General features: G+C 45.2%; 1 protein-coding gene across 1 annotated transcript in view; it reads left to right on the forward strand.

Annotated features, from left to right (window-relative positions):
• Positions 1-17,451, forward strand: part of mad1l1 (mitotic arrest deficient 1 like 1) — a 49,838-nt gene extending 32,387 nt beyond the window's left edge. The window contains 3 exon segments of the mRNA XM_053229948.1: positions 1,220-1,359; positions 1,361-1,411; positions 16,696-17,451. Of these exon segments, the coding sequence (XP_053085923.1) occupies positions 1,220-1,359; positions 1,361-1,411; positions 16,696-16,857 (353 nt within the window). The 3' untranslated portion in view covers positions 16,858-17,451.
• The last annotated feature ends 5,952 nt before the right edge of the window (positions 17,452-23,403 follow it).

The following is a 23,403-nucleotide window of genomic DNA, read 5'->3' on the forward strand; positions in this document are numbered from 1 at the left end:
TAGAGAGCCATTTTTACACCACACTGATGCTCATTTCTGCAAATTACTACCAACGACCTGCAGTAAATATCTTCCACTCCAGAAGAATGTGGACGTACAGTGAGCGTACGCACTCAGCTGTTTATAAATCCCGACATTTCTGCAGTTAAATATCAGCAATACAGTTTGTTTGTTTGTTTACGCTGTTTTTCTGGTAAAATTGTCCTTTTTTTTGTTTCTCCTTCTTCTATTTTTCATGTGAACCTCATTATCACCTCCATGTTTCTGTCTATTCTGTTGGAAATGTTAAGAAAATGCACTGATAGCTCGACAGACCTGGCATCCGCCGTCGCCACGGCAACAGTCCTGACCATACCAATCCCACATAACGTTTTTTTTTCCTCCTACATTTCATACCTGAAGTCCTACTTTTCCAAGGTGTTGTCTCAGATCTTGTATTTTTTTTCTTCTCTCTCTCTCTCTCTCTCTCTCTCTCTGTATTTTCTTAGTGAGCCAGTCTTCCTGATTTATTTTGTTTATTTTCGTGCATCACGGCCTTGTGGGAATATCTGTTTTTCTCGGCATTGATTGTTGGCGGAAAGCTCGAGCATGCCAGATGGAGAGAAAGAAAAAGTATACGTCTCGAGAAAATTAGTCTTAACAAATTAGAATGTCGGAGTAAATCATTCACTCCTCATAAACACGTCGTTTCCTTTCTCGTTGTGTTTGTGTGTGTGTGTGATTCGCTTTCTCTTTTGGGTCTAAGACGTGTCTGATCGTCTCGTCTCTCACACACAGGTTGTTGATTTATATGAAATATCTCTTTATATTCAATATAATTTCACAAAACGGCTTCCACGCTCATTATTCAGCAGTGTGTAGAATAGCACTTGATCCAGCACATTAATATTTATTTAATTAATATTTCTAGTACATTAGTTTGTTTACTAACACCACTGTGAGATCCAGGAACCAATCAGAGCGTCTTATTTCAAATGAAAGTGGTTTTTTTTCTTTTTTTTTTTTTTTTTTGGTGAAAGTCAGCAGGAAGTATCAGCTGTACATCCATCAGTTTTAATCTAAACTCCAGTGTAGCTCCTCTGCGAGAATAATTATAAATCTGAGCGTAGCGCCGGTGGCTGATGGATGGAGGGCGTGTCATGATCGAGGCGAAACAGCTGTGCAGATGTTCATTAAAACTGAACTGATGTAGAGACACGTGTTTAATGTCCTTTGGCAGATTTGCGTAAACAGATGGAGAGCGCGAAGCTGAAGAACCAGCGGCTGAAGGAGGTGTTTCAGAAGAAGATCCAGGAGTTCCGGACCGCCTGCTATGTTCTGACCGGCTACCAGATTGACATCACTGTGGAAAACCAGTACCCGCCTCACCTCCGTGTACGCCGAGCGCATGGACGACTCGCTGCTCTTCAAGGTACACGCTGAGATACACGTGCGTGTGTACTGTATACTGCTACACACACACGCACACTCGCAAACACACATGCGCACACACACACACGCGCGCACACGCACGCACACGCACACACACACGCACACGCACACACACACGCGCACACATGCACACACGCACACACACGCGCACACACACACGCACGCACACACGCGCACGCGCACACACACACGTACGCACACGCACGCACACGCGCGCACACACACGCGCACACACACACGCGCGCACACGCACACACACACACACGCGCACACACACACGTACGCACACGCGCACACACACGCACACGCGCACACACACACGTACGCACGCACACGCACACACACGCGCACACACAAGCACACACGCACACACACACGCACGCACACGCGCACACGCGCACACACATGCACACGCGCACACGCACTCACACACGCGCACACGCAAACACACACGCGCACACACACACACACACAGTTACAACTTAGTAACTCTTTATTACTTACAATCCCTTTTTATGACTTATTAACTCTTTCATGTCTCACTGACTCGTTGTTATGACTTACTCTTTTTTTATAACTTACTCGTTATTTCAAGATATTATCTCATTATTATCTCCTTATTTCATAGAGTAGCTGTTTATCTTATTAAATATCTCGATATTTCTCGTTATGTTTCTGTCTCACTATCTTGATTTAACAATGAGTTAGTGAGTCTTTAGATGACAGAGGAAAGTTTAGATTTTTGCAGTAGCAATAAAAAGCAGGATGCAGCTGTTTATCTAAAGCGCTTTCCTCTTCATCTGAAGCCTGGGCTGATTCGCTCCGTGCTTTTTGGGTTCCTCGGGTTCCTCAGGTTCCTCGGGTTCCTCAGGTTCCTCAGGTTCCTCCTCCTGAAAACATGCCGGTGTGTGCGCGTGTGTGTGTTCAGGGTTTTTTTTTTTGCCGTGCCTCAGTGCTGTGAGTAACTTTTCTTTCAGAGTCGTTTGTGTAGAACTCTGAGTTCCTGTTAATAATAAAAACTCGCGAGTTCCTTTCAGCAGCGTTTGAACATTTCGGCTGTTTGGGTTTGAACATTTCGGCTGTTTGGGTTTGAACATTTCGGCTGTTTGGGTTTGAACATTTCGCCTGTTTGGGTTTGAACATTTCGCCTGTTTGGGTTTGAACATTTCGGCTGTTTGGGTTTGAACATTTCGGCTGTTTGGGTTTGAACATTTCGCCTGTTTGGGTTTGAACATTTCGGCTGTTTGAGTTTTGAACATTTCGGCTGTTTGGGTTTGAACATTTCGCCTGTTTGGGTTTGAACATTTCGCCTGTTTGGGTTTGAACATTTCGCCTGTTTGGGTTTGAACATTTCGGCTGTTTGGGTTTGAACATTTCGCCTGTTTGGGTTTGAACATTTCGCCTGTTTGGGTTTGAACATTTCGCCTGTTTGGGTTTGAACATTTCGCCTGTTTGGGTTTGAACATTTCGGCTGTTTGGGTTTGAACATTTCGCCTGTTTGGGTTTGAACATTTCAGCGCTGCAGGTTGCTGAAGGTTGCTGAAGGTAATATTTTCCTTTATAAAGAAGCAGACAGTTTTTGTGGCCTGCGTTTTTGCAGAAAGTGTCTTTGCATGAATCAGAAATTGAATAATGAGTTAAATAAGGTTTGCCTTTGGTATTTCTGCTCGGCGCTTTATTGCGTCTCAGACTCCGACTGTAACACGCTCCGGTGTCGTTTCTTCTCTCCTCACGTCTTGGCCTGAACGTTAAAGAAGCCCCTTGTGTCCACTTGCTGCTGCTTTAAGAGCTCTGTCCGCTCCACTCGTCCTGTTCTGCTGTCAGTTCTCTCCTCCTAAACTCACTCCTGGTCCCTGCTGGTGTTCCAGCTAATAGTCCAGATGTGATGATCTCGCCTTGGCAGCTTCTCTGCTCTCGGAGCTCCTCACCATCTTCTCTTTAATGCTGTAAACCTCCTCTGTGCTGCTGCCGAGCTCCTGGCCGAGGAAGAGCCCGAGGCGGAGTGACGGCCCTTTTCTCTTTCCCTCTTCTCGCTTTAAAGCCACAGAACTTTTTAAAGAAGGCTTTCATTAATTCTGCTTTTCTTTAGCGTGTGATTAACCAGAACGAATTCTTCATTGTCCTGCGCTCTGATAACCTCCGCGCCCCCGACACTCCTTCTCTCATTATAGCGCTGCGTGTGGAGAAAGAGCCGCTTAGTCCTCTTATTAAAGTTAGTAAGGCGCTTAAGAGTGTATTATTTAATTAGATTCATACAAAATAAATTAGCTGTAAACAAGTCGAGAGATTTTTAATCATGAAGTAAACAATTACAAACCGTGTGTGTGAGGATTTCTGTTTTTCCCTTTAAATTAAATCCGTCCACGATTAAGATCAGTGAGAGTTAACTTCACACGGAGCCACAGGAGGATGGATCTGCTTACTGCAATATCCGACCTAGTGCCCTAGCATCCACCCTACCTAGTGCCCTACACAGTATCTGCCCTACCTAGTGCCCTACTCAGTGTCCACCCTACCTAGTGCCCTACTCAGTGTCCACCCTACCTAGTGCCCTACGCAGTGTCCACCCTACCTAGTGCCCTACTCAGTGTCCATCCTACCTAGTGCCCTACTCAGTATCTGCCCTACCTAGTGCCCTACACAGTGTCCACCCTACCTAGTGCCCTACGCAGTATCTGCCCTACCTAGTGCCCTACACAGCATCCGCCCTACCTAGTGCCCTACACAGTATCTGCCCTACCTAGTGCCCTACTCAGTGTCCACCCTACCTAGTGCCCTACGCAGCATCCACCCTACCTAGTGCCCTACGCAGCGTCCGCCCTACCTAGTGCCCTACGCAGTATCTGCCCTACCTAGTGCCCTACACAGTATCTGCCCTACCTAGTGCCCTACGCAGTATCTGCCCTACCTAGTGCCCTACTCAGTGTCCACCCTACCTAGTGCCCTACGCAGTGTCCACCCTACCTAGTGCCCTACTCAGTGTCCATCCTACCTAGTGCCCTACGCAGTATCTGCCCTACCTAGTGCCCTACACAGTGTCCACCCTACCTAGTGCCCTACGCAGTATCTGCCCTACCTAGTGCCCTACACAGCATCCGCCCTACCTAGTGCCCTACACAGTATCTGCCCTACCTAGTGCCCTACTCAGTGTCCACCCTACCTAGTGCCCTACTCAGTGTCCACCCTACCTAGTGCCCTACACAGCATCCGCCCTACCTAGTGCCCTACACAGTATCTGCCCTACCTAGTGCCCTACTCAGTGTCCACCCTACCTAGTGCCCTACTCAGTGTCCACCCTACCTAGTGCCCTACTCAGTGTCCGCCCTACCTAGTGCCCTACTCAGTGTCCACCCTACCTAGTGCCCTACTCAGTGTCCACCCTACCTAGTGCCCTACACAGCATCCGCCCTACCTAGTGCCCTACACAGTATCTGCCCTACCTAGTGCCCTACTCAGTGTCCACCCTACCTAGTGCCCTACTCAGTGTCCACCCTACCTAGTGCCCTACACAGTATCTGCCCTACCTAGTGCCCTACTCAGTGTCCACCCTACCTAGTGCCCTACGCAGCATCCGCCCTACCTAGTGCCCTACGCAGTATCTGCCCTACCTAGTGCCCTACACAGTATCTGCCCTACCTAGTGCCCTACTCAGTGTCCACCCTACCTAGTGCCCTACACAGCATCCGCCCTACCTAGTGCCCTACACAGCATCCACCCTACCTAGTGCCCTACGCAGCATCCGCCCTACCTAGTGCCCTACGCAGTATCTGCCCTACCTAGTGCCCTACACAGTATCTGCCCTACCTAGTGCCCTACGCAGTATCTGCCCTACCTAGTGCCCTACGCAGTATCCGCCCTACCTAGTGCCCTACGCAGTATCCGCCCTACCTAGTGCCCTACTCAGTGTCCGCCCTACCTAGTGCCCTACTCAGTGTCCACCCTACCTAGTGCCCTACACAGCATCCACCCTACCTAGTGCCCTACACAGCGTCCGCCCTACCTAGTGCCCTACACAGCATCCACCCTACCTAGTGCCCTACTCAGCGTCCACCCTACCTAGTGCCCTACACAGCATCCACCCTACCTAGTGCCCTACACAGCATCCACCCTACCTAGTGCCCTACGCAGCGTCCGCCCTACCTAGTGCCCTACGCAGCGTCCGCCCTACCTAGTGCCCTACTCAGTGTCCACCCTACCTAGTGCCCTACACAGCATCCACCCTACCTAGTGCCCTACGCAGCGTCCGCCCTACCTAGTGCCCTACGCAGCGTCCGCCCTACCTAGTGCCCTACACAGCGTCCGCCCTACCTAGTGCCCTACACAGCATCCACCCTACCTAGTGCCCTACACAGCATCCACCCTACCTAGTGCCCTACGCAGCATCCACCCTACCTAGTGCCCTACGCAGCGTCCGCCCTACCTAGTGCCCTACACAGCATCCGCCCTACCTAGTGCCCTACACAGCATCCACCCTACCTAGTGCCCTACTCAGCATCCGCCCTACCTAGTGCCCTACACAGCGTCCGCCCTACCTAGTGCCCTACTCAGTGTCCACCCTACCTAGTGTCCTACTCAGTGTCCACCCTACCTAGTGCCCTACTGCAGTGCACTTTGCCTTGAGCTAGTTAGCTTTAGAAATTACGCAGTCTGTAGCTGCTGCTGTTTCTCATCGAAAGTAAAAAGAACGCTGAACAGGCCACGCCCACATGCGACAAACTACAAGCCACACGAGCAATTATTATTATTATTATTATTATTATTAGTAGTAGTAGTAGTAGTATTATTATTTCTTGCTTCGACTGAGCATCAGACATTTTAAAATGAAATGACTTTTTTAAATTAAAATTGGAAGTAGTATTTTATTATTTTGGCCAGTGAGCCGTAGCTGTGATAGCCTCCACGCGATCCCGTAGCGTCTCGGGAAGCCTCTCGCCTGACGAGGAGAAGGGTTCGGATCTGCAGCCGAGCCGCGTCGTGACGTTCCTCAGAGAAGTGGCGTGACATTCCAACACAACGAGCGAACACGCTCTAACAGAGCTGCTTCCATCACCACGTCGCTGCTGCTCCTCTGTAAACGCCGAACTTTATTAACCTTCCCGCTGACCTCGCAGTAGCCGTCTTCTCTGTGGCAGCGTCGAGGTTTACTCCCTTACGCTGAGATGTGCTTTGCATAACTGCATGAGAGAAATTTATTCTCAGCTGTATTTTCTTTACAGCCTAAAGCTTTTACTAACGTTCTCTCAGATAGACTCACTCCTTCAGATTTCTATTTATTTCATTCACTACTGGCTCATGATCTTATAGAAGTTCTCGATTACTGTGAAATACATTCCAGCTAAAAACTTTCTGTTTACTGAAACTTCCAGGGAAAATCTAATATTGTTGCTGTGATGTATTTTCTTCATTTTGATAAAAAAAAATCTCATTTTCTAGCGAATAGTTGTGTGAAGAAATCTGGACTTAATAACCGGCGTACGCCGGGGACGCGCGGGCCGAGCGCTCGCTAACGGCAGCTGCTGTATCCAAACCCTGTGACAAATCATCTGCAAAAACTAGAAGTTACTCACGGAGCGTTTCTACACAAACAGAAGACGTTTAATTCTGCAGGTTTGAAAGTCCATGAAGTGAAAATAACGCTGTAGTAATGATTATTAAACATTAATGATTTACTGATTGACAGAAGGCTGCAGTTTTCCTGGCAGCGTAGGGAGGAGGACGAGTCGCTGGATTAGACCTTTCATTTCCTCAGATTCTCCACTCAGAAGCTGCTGATTAGTTTTCTGTAACAGCAGCTCTGACAGTAGCGCAGGTTTATATTCATCATCGTTTCCATAGTAACAGCTCGTTCACGGCCACTCCTGCAGCGGCCGCGCCGCTGATAATAAACAGATTTTAAAAAAGTGTTAATATGTTGAGAAAATGTTTATGTAACGTTTATGGAAGGAGTCTCCAGTGTCAGCGCTTTGTAACAGTCAGAGGTAAAGCTGTAAGTTTTCCGAGTTCTTCAGGACAGAGGAGTTTACGCTTCGGTGCAGTTTCTCAGTAAAGAGACGCTAGTGAGGGAACGAGTGTTTACAGCTGCTATAACGTAAGCGACAACAGGAACTCACTCGTATTAACTAGAGGATTAATATAAACCTGCGCTACTGTCAGAGCTGCTGTTCTAGAAAATTAATCTACAGCTTCTGACCAATCAGAGCTTTGTATTTTTAGTCTGAATAATAGTTAATAACGGTTATTTTTGGATTCAATTCTTGCACTTAGGAGCCACGCTACAGCTTACGTGACACCCAGCTGACCCTCTGGTCATTTTCGGAGCTTTTTAAGCAGTTTTATTTATTTTTTTAACGCACTACAGGTTGTTTACAGGGATTTATGTCTTTGGTGTCGCGAGCGCTCAGGCTTTGTGTGCGGTTTCCTGCGTGTGTGTTTTTGGCGTGTCAAATCAGGCGTGTTGAGACCACCTGAGTCCCTGCTGCTAAAGATAATTTCCTGTCAGTATTTATTAACCTTGAGGGTTTTTTACACACACACACACACACAGCTCTTCCTCTGTGACTGTGTTCCAGTGTAAAGTCAGAAACTGTGTTATTGGAGAGGGATTAGTGTGATTGTAGAATGTGTTTCATGGTTTTTGTTTTCACTCTGCAGACTCACACACTTGTGTATTTTAGTTTAATTTCAGTCTCTGTGTGTGTTGTGTTGCTCTGAATTGGATTTGTAAAACATCTCTTTATAAACTTTTAATAAGCCGTGGCAGTGTTGTAGGAAGGAGATAATTGCTCGGTCAGAGGGAGGAATTTGCTCAGGGGATGAGTGAGGCGTGTAGAGAGAGCTCCCTGCGAGTTATTACTGCCGGATGATGTGCGGGAAACAGACTATTCAGACGGGATTAGTTTCCCGAACGTGTGTGTGTGTGTGTGTGTGTGTGTGTGTGTGTGTGTGTGTGTGTGTGTTAAGGGGAATGTTCCTGCCGGATGTCTATAATAATTATGATGCGTGATCTCTCAGACATGGGCGTCTTGATGATGTATGATCTTTATTAAAAGCACTTGTTGTAGGGGGCGTGGCTAGTGATCGTCAGGTCACATGACCATCACGCGTCTGTAGTCGGTTTATTATCTGTTCGTGGTGAATAATGAACTCGTGTTCAGTTCTGTCTGTAAAAAGGCCACAGCTTTTGGATGTTAAATGGCTTTTCTTCAGATCTTCTCAGTTCCTCATGGAGAACCGTAAGGTTCCTGAACCCTGTGGTTCATCTCACGTCCCTGAAGAGTTCCTCACTCCAGCCATCAGCGCGAGAAAAATCATCAACGATCACCAGCACACACTAATCACACACCACTTACTTACACACACAGTGAGACTGACCACTTTCACTGTTTCTATTCAGCATTCAACTGTCTCTCTCTCTGTCTCTCTGCCTGTCTCTCTCTCTGTCTCTCTGCCTGTCTCTCTGCCTGTCTCTCTCTCTGTCTCTCTCTGCCTGTCTCTCTGCCTGTCTCTCTCTCTGTCTCTCTGCCTGTCTCTCTGCCTGTCTCTCTCTCTGTCTCTCTGCCTGTCTCTCTCTCTGTCTCTCTCTCTGTCTCTCTGCCTGTCTCTCTGCCTGTCTCTCTCTCTGTCTCTCTCTGTCTCTCTGCCTCTCTCTCTGTCTCTCTGCCTGTCTCTCTCTCTGTCTCTCTCTCTGTCTCTCTGCCTGTCTCTCTCTCTGTCTCTCTCTCTGCCTGTCTCTCTCTGTCTCTCTGCCTGTCTCTCTCTCTGTCTCTCTGCCTGTCTCTCTCTCTGTCTCTCTGCCTGTCTCTCTCTCTGTCTCTCTCTCTGTCTCTCTGCCTGTCTCTCTCTCTGTCTCTCTCTGCCTGTCTCTCTCTCTGTCTCTCTGCCTGTCTCTCTCTCTGCCTGTCTCTCTCTCTGTCTCTCTCTCTGCCTGTCTCTGCCTGTCTCTCTCTCTGTCTCTCTCTCTGTCTCTCTCTCTCTGTCTCTGCCTGTCTCTCTGTCTCTCTGCCTGTCTCTCTGTCTCTCTGCCTGTCTCTGTCTCTCTGCCTGTCTCTCTGTCTCTCTCTCTGTCTCTCTGCCTGTCTCTCTCTCTGTCTCTCTCTGCCTGTCTCTCTGCCTGTCTCTCTCTCTGTCTCTCTCTGCCTGTCTCTCTCTCTGTCTCTCTGCCTGTCTCTCTCTCTGCCTGTCTCTCTCTCTGTCTCTCTCTCTGCCTGTCTCTGCCTGTCTCTCTCTCTGTCTCTCTCTCTCTGTCTCTGCCTGTCTCTCTGTCTCTCTGCCTGTCTCTCTGTCTCTCTGCCTGTCTCTGTCTCTCTGCCTGTCTCTCTGTCTCTCTCTCTGTCTCTCTGTCTCTCTCTCTGTCTCTCTGCCTGTCTCTCTTTCTGTCTCTCTGCCTGTCTCTCTCTCTGTCTCTCTCTGTCTCTCTGCCTCTCTCTCTGTCTCTCTGCCTGTCTCTCTCTCTGTCTCTCTCTCTGTCTCTCTGCCTGTCTCTCTCTCTGTCTCTCTCTCTGCCTGTCTCTCTCTCTGTCTCTCTGCCTGTCTCTCTCTCTGTCTCTCTGCCTGTCTCTCTCTCTGTCTCTCTGCCTGTCTCTCTCTCTGTCTCTCTCTCTCTCTCTCTGCCTGTCTCTCTCTCTGTCTCTCTCTGCCTGTCTCTCTGCCTGTCTCTCTCTCTGTCTCTCTCTGCCCGTCTCTCTCTCTGTCTCTCTGCCTGTCTCTCTCTCTGCCTGTCTCTCTCTCTGTCTCTCTCTCTGCCTGTCTCTGCCTGTCTCTCTCTCTGTCTCTCTCTCTGTCTCTCTCTCTCTGCCTTTCTCTCTGTCTCTCTGCCTGTCTCTCTGCCTGTCTCTGTCTCTCTGCCTGTCTCTCTGTCTCTCTCTCTGTCTCTCTGTCTCTCTGTCTCTCTGCCTGTCTCTCTGTCTCTCTGCCTGTCTGTCTTTCACAGTGCATGTTTCTATCTCTGTCTCTCTCTCTCTCTCTCTCTCTCTCTCTCTCTCTCTCTCTGCCTGTCTCTCTGCCTGTCTCTCTCTCTGTCTCTCTGCCTGTCTCTCTCTCTGTCTCTCTCTCTGTCTCTCTGCCTGTCTGTCTTTCACAGTGCATGTTTCTCTCTCTCTCTCTATTTGTGTCTCTGTCTGTTTTTCTTTCTCTCAATATAATATCTGTCTATATATGCTCTTTTTTCTATTTCCTTTCTCTTTCTCTCTCTGTCACTGTCCCTTTCTCTCTCTCTCTCTCTGCCTGTCTCTCTGTTTCTCAGTCTGTCTGTCTGTCTGTCTTTCTCAGTGCATGTTTCTCTCTCTCTGAGTCTCTGTCTGTTTTTCTTTCTCTGAGTATGTGTCTGTTGTCTTTTTTCTATTTCCTCTCTCTGTCTCTCTCTGTCTCTGTCTCTCTCTCTCTCTCTCTCTCTCTGTCTCTCTCCCTCTCTCTCTCTCTCTCTCTCTGAGAGTTATTTTATTTTAGAATAATATCTGCCCCACACTGAGTGTTTCTGTTCCTGCAGCGATGTGTAAGTGTGTGTTTTTCTTTCCAGGACACAGTGCATGCTTTAGCGTGCGGTCTCTCTGAGCACGTGAGCAGTGGAATATTCATGACGTCGTATGTGGACCGTCTCACTCTTTATTGCTTTATAAATATTCACCTGGTAGCTGAGTAACGTGCAGAAACCTCAGCGTGAGCAGAGCAGCGTGAGCAGAGCAGCGTAATCACTGCGCTCGGTGATCAGTTCACTCTTCATCAGCGTGGTGTAAATGACACGTGGAGGGCAGCGGCACACGTCTGAAGAATCCTGACACACGTGTGTTTAGATGGCGTAGCTGTAGTAGCGTACGAGGCTGTGAGCGCTCAGAGCTTTGGGGTTTGCTCCTGCCCAATCAGGAGATGATTAGTGAGTCTAACAGAGACACTGATTACATCCTGAAGTGAACTGTGTGTCATGCAGAGAGAGAAAAGGCAACTGATCAGATTATCTCTAATGTAATGCGTCTGATTTCTCAAAGACGCTTTTATGAGATGTGATAACACCACAACACCTGACGCCTCCAATAAGACTTTTTACTTAAAGCTTTAAAGCTTTAATTCCAGTTTGATTTCAGTATGAGAGAGATATCCTAAATAAGACGCTAACTCTCCACGGCTGTTAGAAACCAGCGCACGCTCATTTCTGTTTACAAAAAAAAATATGTTGAGGGTTAGCGTTAGTCCATGGTGTCAACTTGTCCAGTGGGCGGGGCTTATTCATTCCCTCACTTTCAGAGTGCATTCTGAAACATCTACACACACACACACACACACACACACACACACTCCTTCCTGAGACTAGTGACAGATCAGAGAAAATCAGGTCTCGTAAATGTAGAGTTTTAGAGGTCAGGTGGTGGTGGGAGGTTTAATGGATATAAACGAGAAACCGGAGGAGAGAGTGGGAGTTTTAAAATCCTGTTTGAACCACAGTAGTGAAAAAGGGCAACTGATATACAGTGGCTTGCAAAAGTATTCACCCCCCTGGAATTGATCAGATTTGTCTACAAATAACAAATCATAGATCATCATCTTGTCTGTATTTTTACTGCAAACACATGTTCTCTTACAGTCAAAATAAATTACTGGCCACCAAGAAACTCAAAAACTACCTAAAGAAGCAGTACCTGGACAAACATTGCCTCAAAACTCAGCACAAAATCCAGACAGAGAGGGTGAGGAAGCCACGGTGAGGCCAGCAGTCCCTCTGAAGGAGTTGCAGAGTACAGGGACTGAGAGCGGAGTGAAGGTGTAGCTGAGGACCGTATGGGAGGCGTGGCTAGAAAACAACATCGCTCATGAAGAGCCTTATGAAAGCACGAGAGTGACACAGTGAAGATGTGTTTGTTCTTGGTATGATGAGAACAATATTCAAGATACTGTATTTGGGCAAGTTTCATACCTAACGCAGGCCATGCCTCAATTAACACCATCCCTACCGTGAAACATGGTGGTGGCGGCATCGTGCTCTGGGAGTAGTATAACTAAAGTTTGGGAGCCACTAGACATTTTCCTGTAACGGCGTGTATGGCGAGTAAAGAGTTTCAGATTCTGGGCTAGGAAGTGGAACGGTCTAAATAGAGCATGCATTTTCCATTCTGACTGGAGGCTAAACAAGAAAAGCAGGAGCTAAAGCCGGCTGCACTTCATCCTGTCAGCGTGTCCACTGCGTGCTGCTGCCTGTCATAAAGATGTCCTTTCATGGCCTCGGCCTTGACATGCCGTTAATACGCCGGGGTTGTGTTACTGCAGCAGAGCGCTGAGCGTCTGAGTGACGTGGAACCGGGTGTATTGACAGCATGACTGACGTACCGAGTTCAGCTGACAGGGTTTGATAGCTCACTGAAGCCTGTTCGAAAAGCAGACTGAAGTTTGGGAGACTAACAATGAAAATATTTTGTTCCTACACACTTCCTGTGTTTTTAGCTCATGAGTAAAAATACAGCAGTGTTAGAGTGACTACATCTGAAAAGAAAAAAGATCCACTTGTCTGTTAATCTTTAGAACTAAGATGTGACCTTCAATGGCATCCAAGATTTATTTTATAATCGACACGTTGGTGTACTTTTCACTTTGTTGACAGTTTCCTACATTACCCACAATGCCGTTCTGCTAGAGGTGCAGTGGGATTTCGCCCTCGCTTCGTCTCTACCTAAAGGCAGCGATGATGCAGCGGCGCTTTAGTGCTTTACTCTGTCCAGCTCTCTCTCCTCCTCGTCTGTAGACTCACTAAACACATCACAAACATTTCAGTATAAACAGATTTACTGTGTTTCATGGTGGAGTTTAACTGTAAGTGTGATCTCCGGAGACGAACGGAGACGGGCTCAGTGTACTGAAAATAAAATGGCTGACAGAGCCGCAGACTGAGACATCATCTGTCTGACAGATCAGCCGTATCGCCGGCATCCAGAGCGTTCCTTCAGAGCTACTGCGCAATCCTCACTGACGGTTCCGTCCTCTGTGTTTCCTCTCGCGCATCAGCAAAGCGCTCGTCAGCCATCATACTGCAGCCTGCGTTTCTGTGTCTTACATAAAGGAGTTTTGTTGGAGTTCGGACAGCGAGACGTTAAACACTTCCTGTGTATCACACGCTTTCAGGACTGTGTGTGTGTGTGTGTGTGTGTGTGTGTGTGTGAGAGAGAGAGAGAGATCAGTTATGTAGGGATGAGAAATAAAAGACTGCAGTCAGTGTTATTTCACTCTGTGTGTGTGTGTGTGTGTGTGTGTGTGTGTGTGTGTGTGTGTGTGTGTGTAGTAGAGATGTCCGATGATCCGAATATGAATAATTTATTCAGAATGAGTAGATAATGTGTTCTGAACAGATACAAATTCAGATCTGAATATCCGGCTCTCCAGTTTGTTTGTTTACGGACACATGTGTCCCGACTTCTACGAGGAATATTAAACGATCAAGACGATTAAACTAATTTCTCTTCGTGTTAGTTAAACAAGTTCCAGGAAGCTCATGCTAGATTTAATAGGTTATGAACATATTCTCATGAAATGGGATGCAGAAGCCATTACTTACAATATTTTTAATAAATATTTGATATTTACTCAGTCACGCTTGCATTCTCTTTATTCCAACAGCTAAATGTCAGAATCTGCATTTAAGTGAAGCCTTTGAGTTTAGCATTTGCATTTTCCCGATTAGTGAACACTGTTATTTCCTGGAGCCACACCTCTTAACGAAGCCGACCTCCGTCTCGTCTCCTGGCTGGAGCTTCAGTCTGTTAGTGTTTTAACTGAGAATTTATTGAAGCACAGTGAAGTAAAGCAAGAAAGAAAGAAAGGGAGAAGTCAGCTCGGTTTCTGTATTAGGGGTATTTTTGGCTCCAGAAGATGTTGGAAACATTGCGTTGAGATTCTGCTCATTGCGGTCATCAGGTTCAGCAGGTGGTCAGCAGCAGTACTCAGGCTGTAGTGAGCTTCAAACGATGCCGAGAAACCACAATCCCCACACCATTCCACCACCACCACCAGCCTGAGCTGTTCACACAGGGCAGCTTAGTCCATGGATTCATGCTGTTCATGCCAACTCATGACCCAAACATCTGCAGAAGAAATCAAGATTCATCAGACCAGACAACGTTCTTCTAATCTTCAGCTCTCCTCATCGTGTCCACTGTAGCCTCCGATTCCTGTTCTTGGCTGATGGGAGAGGAACCCGATGTGGTCTTCTGCCATCAATATCAAGGTTCAGCTTGTTTGTGAGATGCTTTTCTGTTCAGCGTGGTTGTAAAGAGTGGGTGGTTGAGTTACCGTAGCCTTCCTGCCAGCTCGACCCAGTCTGTGCTCCGGTTCTCCTCCTGTTCCTCTCTCATCAACAAGCCGTTTCCTCCCACAGAACTGAAGCTCACTGGAGGTTTTTCCATCTCAGCAATGAAAAAAGAAGACCTTCTGAAAGCCTGGATGAAATGGTTTATTATGACACGACTGCAGTTTGAGTCCTTCTTCGTCCAGCAGCTCCAGAGGGCTTCATTAAAACTGTTCTGTTAGTGTGATTGATTTTAAACATACTGCAAGTTCAGTACTTTTCATGCATATTTGCGTTTCCATTAGCATGTTGATGAATAGATGGTTGGTTGATACTTTGTGAAGAGCTGACAGCCAGCTATGCGCCACAGCACACACTAATTGAGCCGTAGCAAAGATGCTCAGTGTTATCAATAACAGTCTAAAAAAAGAAAAGGACGAGTGTGTGCTGATCTGACAGGCCGCGCTGATGCTGGAAAAACAGCATGATCTACTACAATAAGCCGTGATGATCGTCATGAGGAGGTCTACTGGGTGGTGCTATAAATATATCACACGTCACTTAGCTTTAAATCCAATTCAATTTGAGTTTATTTTATGATTTTAGCACTATGCAGTTCCCAGGCATATAGTGTGTGTGTGTGTGTGTGTGTGTGTGTGTGGTGTATATTGTGTATCTATATCTCCCATGTGTTAAAGCTTCGTTAGCAGTTGTCTAATTACATCTTAGCCTAAGCAGTACTTGGAGCTAATTAAACATTTATAGCTCTTCACACCTCTTTAATTCACAGATAATTCCATGATGGTTTCCCGGTTCCTCTCTTCCAGCTTCACACACTGTGTAGGAAAGAAATGAATCAGTAAAGGGATCTAACACTAAAGTTTTATATATGATATAAAAAAATAATCAAATAGTGTATTGAAGTGACTCTGTGCTGAGGTTCGAGGACTCCTGATGTACAATAAGTCAGGTTTAGGAATAAATTGTGAATTGTTGTGATTGTGTACAACAAACCTGCAGCCTCATCGTCTCAGTCGAAGCAGACGTCTCAGTTCCTCCAGCTTTCCTGAAAAAGCGTGAACACTCGATTTCCTCGGTTCATTCCAGCGGCTCTCAGGAGCGTTTCTAATGAAGCAGAAAGCAGGCGTAACCCTAATGCTGCCGAACAACAGATCAATTTGAGTTATTGTTCTGAGAGCAGCTTGTGGATAGAAAGTGAAACTTTTAACTCGCACTGTTCCACAAACTCCTGCTTCATTCTGCACTCAGTTTATTCTTTATTATTATTAAAGGTTTGTATCCTGCGAGAGTTGGTGTAGATCGTATGATTATCGATGAGTTCCTGTGTTTATAAACAGGTTACACTGTCGCCTTTAAATCACACCGTTTTCTCAAACTGGAAGATTTAGCACACACTAAACTTAGCCTTTTGTCTTTTTCAGCTCTTTATAGAGTTTTGTGGGCGGGGCTAGACGTAAATGTGCCATGAACACACTTTGCTAATGTACAGCTGATTTACACCTTTAGTAAAGTTTAGCTGTGAAATCTTTACTCAAAGTTTGTTGATAAACGAGGCTTGTGGAACTCGCACCTTCACTCATCACTTGTGCTCGTTGCTGGAAGATTTGAGAGTTAAAAAAACCTCACATTGTTGATGAAAAGGTTAAATATTGCTCGCTACACGTTTCTGAGATGCTGAATATGCAAACAAACACTGATAAGGTCACAATTTGAATAAATCCCACTCTGAGAACAGAAAAAACATCCATTTGACCTTTCTTAAGTGTGATTTAGGGAAGAAGGGGAAAACAAATCCGCATGGCCCCGAACACCGGGACGCGTGTTAGTTAGATTTCTATCAAAGACTTTTAATGCATCAGACACGATAAAGTGGCTCTACACTTCTTTCCCCCGCTTGGAGTGCAGCAGTGTTGGTGGTTGTGTTGGTGGATTAATCCCACACTGAAGTAATCTGATTTGTGCGTTTTATTTCCTTTCTCCAGGCCAGTGGAGCAGTAGGAAGCGGAAGCATGCAGCTCCTGGAGACGGATTTCTCTCGTACCTTGACCGAGTTGGTGGATCTGCATCTCTTCCACCAGAAGAGCATTCCGGTGTTCCTGAGCGCCGTGACGCTCGACCTGTTCAGCCGGCAAACTGTTGCTTAAGCTCCGCAATCCGAATTCTTAATGTGCACACACACATTTTCTGCTGAGAGCTAATGATACGTCGCTCGGTACACACTCCTCCTGAGGCGCACATGACATTACAGAGGCAGAACAGGAATCTTTTCTCCGTCTAGAGATTTAATGATATGCTTGTTGATTGTTTTAGTTTCAAAAGAACAAGTTTTTAAAAGATGTTTTGGTGCTTCGGGTGTGATTGTAGACCCTAACCCTATCACAACATGCAAGGTTTTTTCTTTCCCCCAAATTAGAACAAGGACGAGTTTATAAATCTATTGGCGCCCCTGCATCTCATGTTTTTGCCCAGAAATTGAGGTTAAAAGTGGTAGATAAGGTAATGCAGTAAAGTCTGCTCAGCTAGTTCGCTAGTTAAGTGCATTAATACAGACACAGACAAGGTGACTGCGTGAGTTATGACTGCGTTACACTTCATTTTGCTCCGTTTCATCAGATTCTGAAAAGGGCGTATGCTGTCCATGTCCTCGCTGTTTGATTTGTCCTGTACAAAAACATGATGAATATGAAAATGTTTTTATTTTACGCTCACGTTGCCCAAATAAAGAATAATTCAAATTGCTCATGTGCATTTATCAGTATAATTCCTCTCAGGTGCTTCTGTGAGTTTGTGAGAATTTTAGTTACACTGCATCCTATCAGGCGAGATTTTCCTAAGAACTTAAAAGAGAATAAATGAGTAAATTGCAGTATTATTTCTTCGGGTTGTAGCCTGAGCTCACGTCTTTGTTCAGATTAAACATAGCGGTAGATTTTCGAGGGTAAAATCTAAAGCACTGGGAGAAGATTCTGTGCCAGAGAGAAAAGCGATCACACCGGGGGTAGTCGTGAAAAACGCAAATCCGTAAACGATGATGACGTGTGGAGAACACACCACACTGAAAAGCAACACCTTATATTTCCACACATTTCAGTCTGATCTCCATACATTCACACTCAGATGCTTTATATATATGGAGAAGCCATTTTGTCTCCTGGGCCATAAATTCCCTGTTGATATGAAACATGGATCAGGAAGTAATGTGAAGTGTTAAACTAATCCCACTACAGCTAGCTGCAGGAGCGCACTGCCTTCTCAATCAGCTCTCACACCTTCTTAATGCAAACGATCTCAGATACGCAGAGAGGAGAGTAAAAGCGCTGCAGGAGAACCGACATTATACTTTATACATTAGGAACATTTGAGTTCAGCAGAATGGCTTGGAATGAGCTTCAGTTCATTTCACTCCATATCTAAGAGAAAATGGCACAGATTCCACTTCAGCAATTACTTTCTCTGTGTGTGTGTGTGTGTGTGTGTGTGTGTGTGTGTGTGTGTGTGAGATAGTCCTTTGAGAAACTCCTAATTAAAAACGTTTTTGTCCACCACTTCTTGCTGTTTTGAAAAGGAAATTGCATCAGTTTGTGGAACTCTGAGTAAGTCTTGCTCCTGAGTCGATGCTTCGGGCCTCTGAAGGCTCATTTACCAACTTTCCCTGGAGTGAATGTGTAATGGAACAACTCTTAAGATGGCGAGATTCCCACACAGAGAACTAGCTTCAGAACAAGGATGTGAATAGAGATGGTTTAAAAAAATCGAGCTAGATGAGCAGACATGCCGTGGATTTATGTAAATTTACGTAAACACTCGCATTTTATCATCAGAGTTTACTGCAACGAGATTTTCCTCCAAAATACACCGAGAGTCTTCTAGTTTTCTCCGATAGAAACGGAATGAGCTAATCGGCATGTGGATCTAGAATGATTGACAGCTGCGTAAGTGTTTTGACCTCTCTGATAATAACTGGCCCCCCTTGGAAGCCCCGCCCATTGGAAGCCCCGCCCCTTCCCTCAATCTTACATTAATAATTTTTCGAATGTTTTCAGTTCATTAATGTGAAATAAAATCTAACTGTGTGTGTGTGTGTTCCACTTAGCTAACATTGCTATATAGCTAGTATCAGTGAGCTATGTTTGTTAAGGTGCTACAGCTCCTCAGCTGTGTGTGTGTGTGTGTGTGTGTGTGTGTGTGTGTGTGTGTGTGTGTGTGTGTGTGTGTGTGTGTGTGTAAACTTATTCTAGTGTCTACAGCGAAACTAAGACATACAAGCGTCTGCTTTTTCCCCCTCAAGCGCCTGGTGGTTACTGTATTATTCCTCTACTGCGTTGGCTGTTCTGAATGAATTCTTACGGAATCATGGTGTTAAAATCAGTTTTATTACAGAGTGCATATTACAGAGTGCTGTTAGTCTGGATACTTGTCTTTATTCTGTAGAATTCATTCCTAAATCTTCGACCGTTTCATATGAATGATGATGTATGAAAAGCGAACATGCTTAAAGCCATGCTGGGAAAAAAACACAAGGAACCGTGTTCAGTAAACAAGTCCTGTAACGCGAGAATCCGAATTTAACTGCAGCACGTTAACATTCACTTTTCTATACGTCGCTGAGTGTTTATAGAATTGCCTCGAGGCTAATGAATCATGCACGATCCCAGAAACGGATAAAAATGATAAATTTGTTATGGTTTGGTTTAAAGCAGACCATCTGAGGGTTCTTTTTCACCTCTCCGAACCGTCAGAGAATCATCTGGATATCTTATTTATCCGCACCAACAGTGTCTGCTCTACGGGAATTTGGCCTCATGTCAAATCTAACACAAAATGTGTCCAGGACATTTTCACCACTCCGGAACGTCAGGACATTTTCACCACTCCGGAATGTCAGGACATTTTCACCACTCCGGAACGTCAGGAGATTTTCACCACTCCGGAACGTCAGGACATTTTCACCACTCCGGAATGTCAGGACATTTTCACCACTCCGGAATGTCAGGACATTTTCACCGCTCCGGATCGTCGGGACATTTTCACCGCTCCGGATCGTCGGGACATTTTCACCGCTCCGGATCGTCAGGAGATTTTCCCAGCCCAGTGGTTATCCAGATTTCTTAGAACCATGTTTGCATGTGTAAATATTCTTTACTGGAGAAAAGCGCGAGTTTCTGCCACATGAACTATTACAGTTTGCTTTTCTTGTATTTTATACGACAAAGTTAAACTATTCATGAACCTTTTATAGTCTTTTTTGTTCATTTATTATGAATTCATGACAAAGTTTAATTAAAGCCTCTTCCATGACAGGACAGTGGAGAAATCCTGATTTGGGATTAAGGATGGCGTTTGTTAATGAAAAACAATAAATGAATAAAGAGCTGACCTGGCCAAGTCTGACAGCCGTTCTGTCTGGAGATAACGATGACAATAAGAACATTCTTCCAGTGGAAGCACAGAAACGAGCATGAATGCCACGTGATAACCGCTTGATAAAGTCAGTGGTTGTGTGAATGTTCCCTGGACGAAGGTTCAGGGAAGTGAGTTGGATGAAGATGAAGGTTCAGGGAAGTGAGTTGGATGAGGATGAAGGTTCAGTGAAAGTGAGTTGGATGAAGATGAAGGTTCAGGGAAGTGAGTTGGATGAAGATGAAGGTTCAGTGAAAGTGAGTTGGATGAAGATGAAGGTTCAGGGAAGTGAGTTGGATGAGGATGAAGGTTCAGGGAAGTGAGTTGGATGAGGATGAAGGTTCAGGGAAGTGAGTTGGATGAGGATGAAGGTTCAGGGAAGTGAGTTGGATGAGGATGAAGGTTCAGGGAAGTGAGTTGGATGAAGATGAAGGTTCAGGGAAGTGAGTTGGATGAGGATGAAGGTTCAGGGAAGTGAGTTGGATGAGGATGAAGGTTCAGGGAAGTGAGTTGGATGAGGATGAAGGTTCAGGGAAGTGAGTTGGATGAGGATGAAGGTTCAGGGAAGTGAGTTGGATGAAGATGAAGGTTCAGGGAAGTGAGTTGGATGAAGATGAAGGTTCAGTGAAAGTGAGTTGGATGAAGATGAAAGTTCAGTGAAAATGAGTTGGATGAAGATGAAGGTTCAGGGAAGTGAGTTGGATGAAGATGAAGGTTCAGTGAAAGTGAGTTGGATGAAGATGAAGGTTCAGGGAAGTGAGTTGGATGAGGATGAAGGTTCAGGGAAGTGAGTTGGATGAGGATGAAGGTTCAGGGAAGTGAGTTGGATGAGGATGAAGGTTCAGTGAAAGTGAGTTGGATGAGGATGAAGGTTCAGTGAAAGTGAGTTGGATGAGGATGAAGGTTCAGTGAAAGTGAGTTGGATGAGGATGAAGGTTCAGGGAAGTGAGTTGGATGAGGATGAAGGTTCAGGGAAGTGAGTTGGATGAGGATGAAGGTTCAGGGAAGTGAGTTGGATGAGGATGAAGGTTCAGGGAAGTGAGTTGGATGAGGATGAAGGTTCAGGGAAGTGAGTTGGATGAGGATGAAGGTTCAGGGAAGTGAGTTGGATGAGGACGGCACTGCAGGGTTAATGACGGCTGGAATTAAGACAGAGCTGAACCTGCTGGGACTCGGGAAAGTTTGCCAGCTTCTCTCGAGTGACGGAGCACAGCGGACTTTCTGTCACAGACTGAACTCCACAGAAGCGGCGTGACTGCACTGAAGATAAGACTGCAGATATCACTCCATTGTGTGTGTGTGTGTGTGTGTGTGTGTGTGTTATCTGTTCTCTGCCCAGTTTGGCATTTTAAACTAGAGAATGTGTGAGACGGAGCCGTTCCCTGGTGTATCGATGTGGAGGATGGCAATGAGAACGATTGTGACAGAGGTCATCCTGAGCACTGTTACTCCTGTCACTCAGACTGTGTGTGTGTGTGTGTGTGTGTGTGTGTTGAGGATCTGCACAAGCTGGATGTGAGTTCATCTCCTCAATCTCTCTCTGTGCGTATTCACGTATTTTAGAGAAAACGTTCGATAACACGGATCTTTTTTCGTGGACTCAGAGGGAAAGTTAGGGAGTTTAGGGCTAAGGGTGGGATTAGTACTCTTAGCTTTTCTTATGATAATAGATTGTTGTGTTCATACAGATCACTATGGTTTTGGTCAGATGTTTTAAATCTAGCTAATAAAATTCTACTTCAACTAAAATTTGTTGCTTATAAAGGTCCAGATAAGCGACTAACATGAAACCAGTTACATTTTAATGCTTAAGCACTACGACTTACTTAATGGCTGTAAATAAGATGTGAAGTGTTTATATTTTGTTTCATAGCAGCATGTCACGTTACCTCTGCTAGACTAGAGCCACGCTCTGAACAGGTGAGATACAGAGGAACAGGTGAGATACAGAGGAACAGGTGAGATACAGAGGAACAGGTGAGATACATCAGATTTGAACTTCATGCTGGGAGAATAAAACACACACTTCTCTGTCCAATCATATTTAAACATTCAGACCAGAATAAAAGCCCACCTCTGACTGGCAGGAAAAAACCTGTATATTCTTCTCTGTATCTCAGAATTTTGACTTATCTCAGATTTTTGATTATCTCAGTATTCATGTATCTCAACACTGACTTGTCAACAATGTGAATTCTTATCTCAGTATTATTATTGTTATTGTATATATTATCATCATCACAACATTCTTATCTCAAAATCTTGACTTCATTGAAAATTATGAATTATCTCATATTCTGACTCGCATTTTTGACTTATCTCAGAATTCTCTCTTATTATCTCAGAAGTCTGACTGTGACATGGATTAACCAGTCCCTGAACTACGAGTGTTTTAATAATCGTATCGTCTCTGCTACAGCATTTTTAAGTCCTTGGTTCAGTCCAGTGAGACTCGTCACTCGGTCCACATGCGGATTCACCATTTCACCACATTTATTATATTTAAACGATATACACATTTTACAAATGTACCTGCAATTACAATATGTAATATTTTATAATATTTATTCATATTACATTTATATATGATATTTTAAATATATGATATTTATAAAAATATATAAGTGATACTGATAAAGAGAAGGAACTGAAAGAATTTCCAGCACTGATAGTGAGCAGAAAAATGTCTTTTTTCTCGTTTTTTTGTTTTTTTCTTGTTTTATAGTTTATTCTAATATTTTTGCCCAAGTGTCTTTTTTTTCTGCCAAACAATTCTGAAGTTTCATTTTATCGTTTCTCAGATCCACTCCTGGAGCACAGCTCATCTGAGGTTCAGCGTTTTCCCTCGTCGAACATCCGTGATGAGTCGTGTGAGTTGTGTTTGAGCAAAAAAACTCAAAACCGCCTGAAGAAGCGATGTTCCGTGACCAGATTTAAGAAATGACTCCATACGATCCCTTTGAGGAATTCTCAAATGTCTTCCAACCAGATAACAGCGTCCCTCATCGCTTTATCTCTCATAAACTCAAACACTCCTCCACTCTCTCTGTCTCTCTCTCTCGCTCTCTCTCTCTCTGTCTCTCTCTCTCTCGCTCTCTCTCGCTCACTCTCTCTCTGTCTCTCTATCGCTCTCTCTCTCTCTCTCACTCTCTCTCTCTCTGTCTCTCTATCGCTCTCTCTCTCTCTGTCTCTCACTCTCTCTCTCGCTCTCTCTTTTTTCTTCTTTCTCCGTCGCCTCTGGCCCAAAACATTCAAACTCATGGAGGTGTATCACCGCTCACCACACTGCA

The sequence above is a fragment of the Pangasianodon hypophthalmus genome, chromosome 26, assembly GCF_027358585.1.
Source record: "Pangasianodon hypophthalmus isolate fPanHyp1 chromosome 26, fPanHyp1.pri, whole genome shotgun sequence".
Classification (NCBI taxonomy): domain Eukaryota; kingdom Metazoa; phylum Chordata; class Actinopteri; order Siluriformes; family Pangasiidae; genus Pangasianodon; species Pangasianodon hypophthalmus.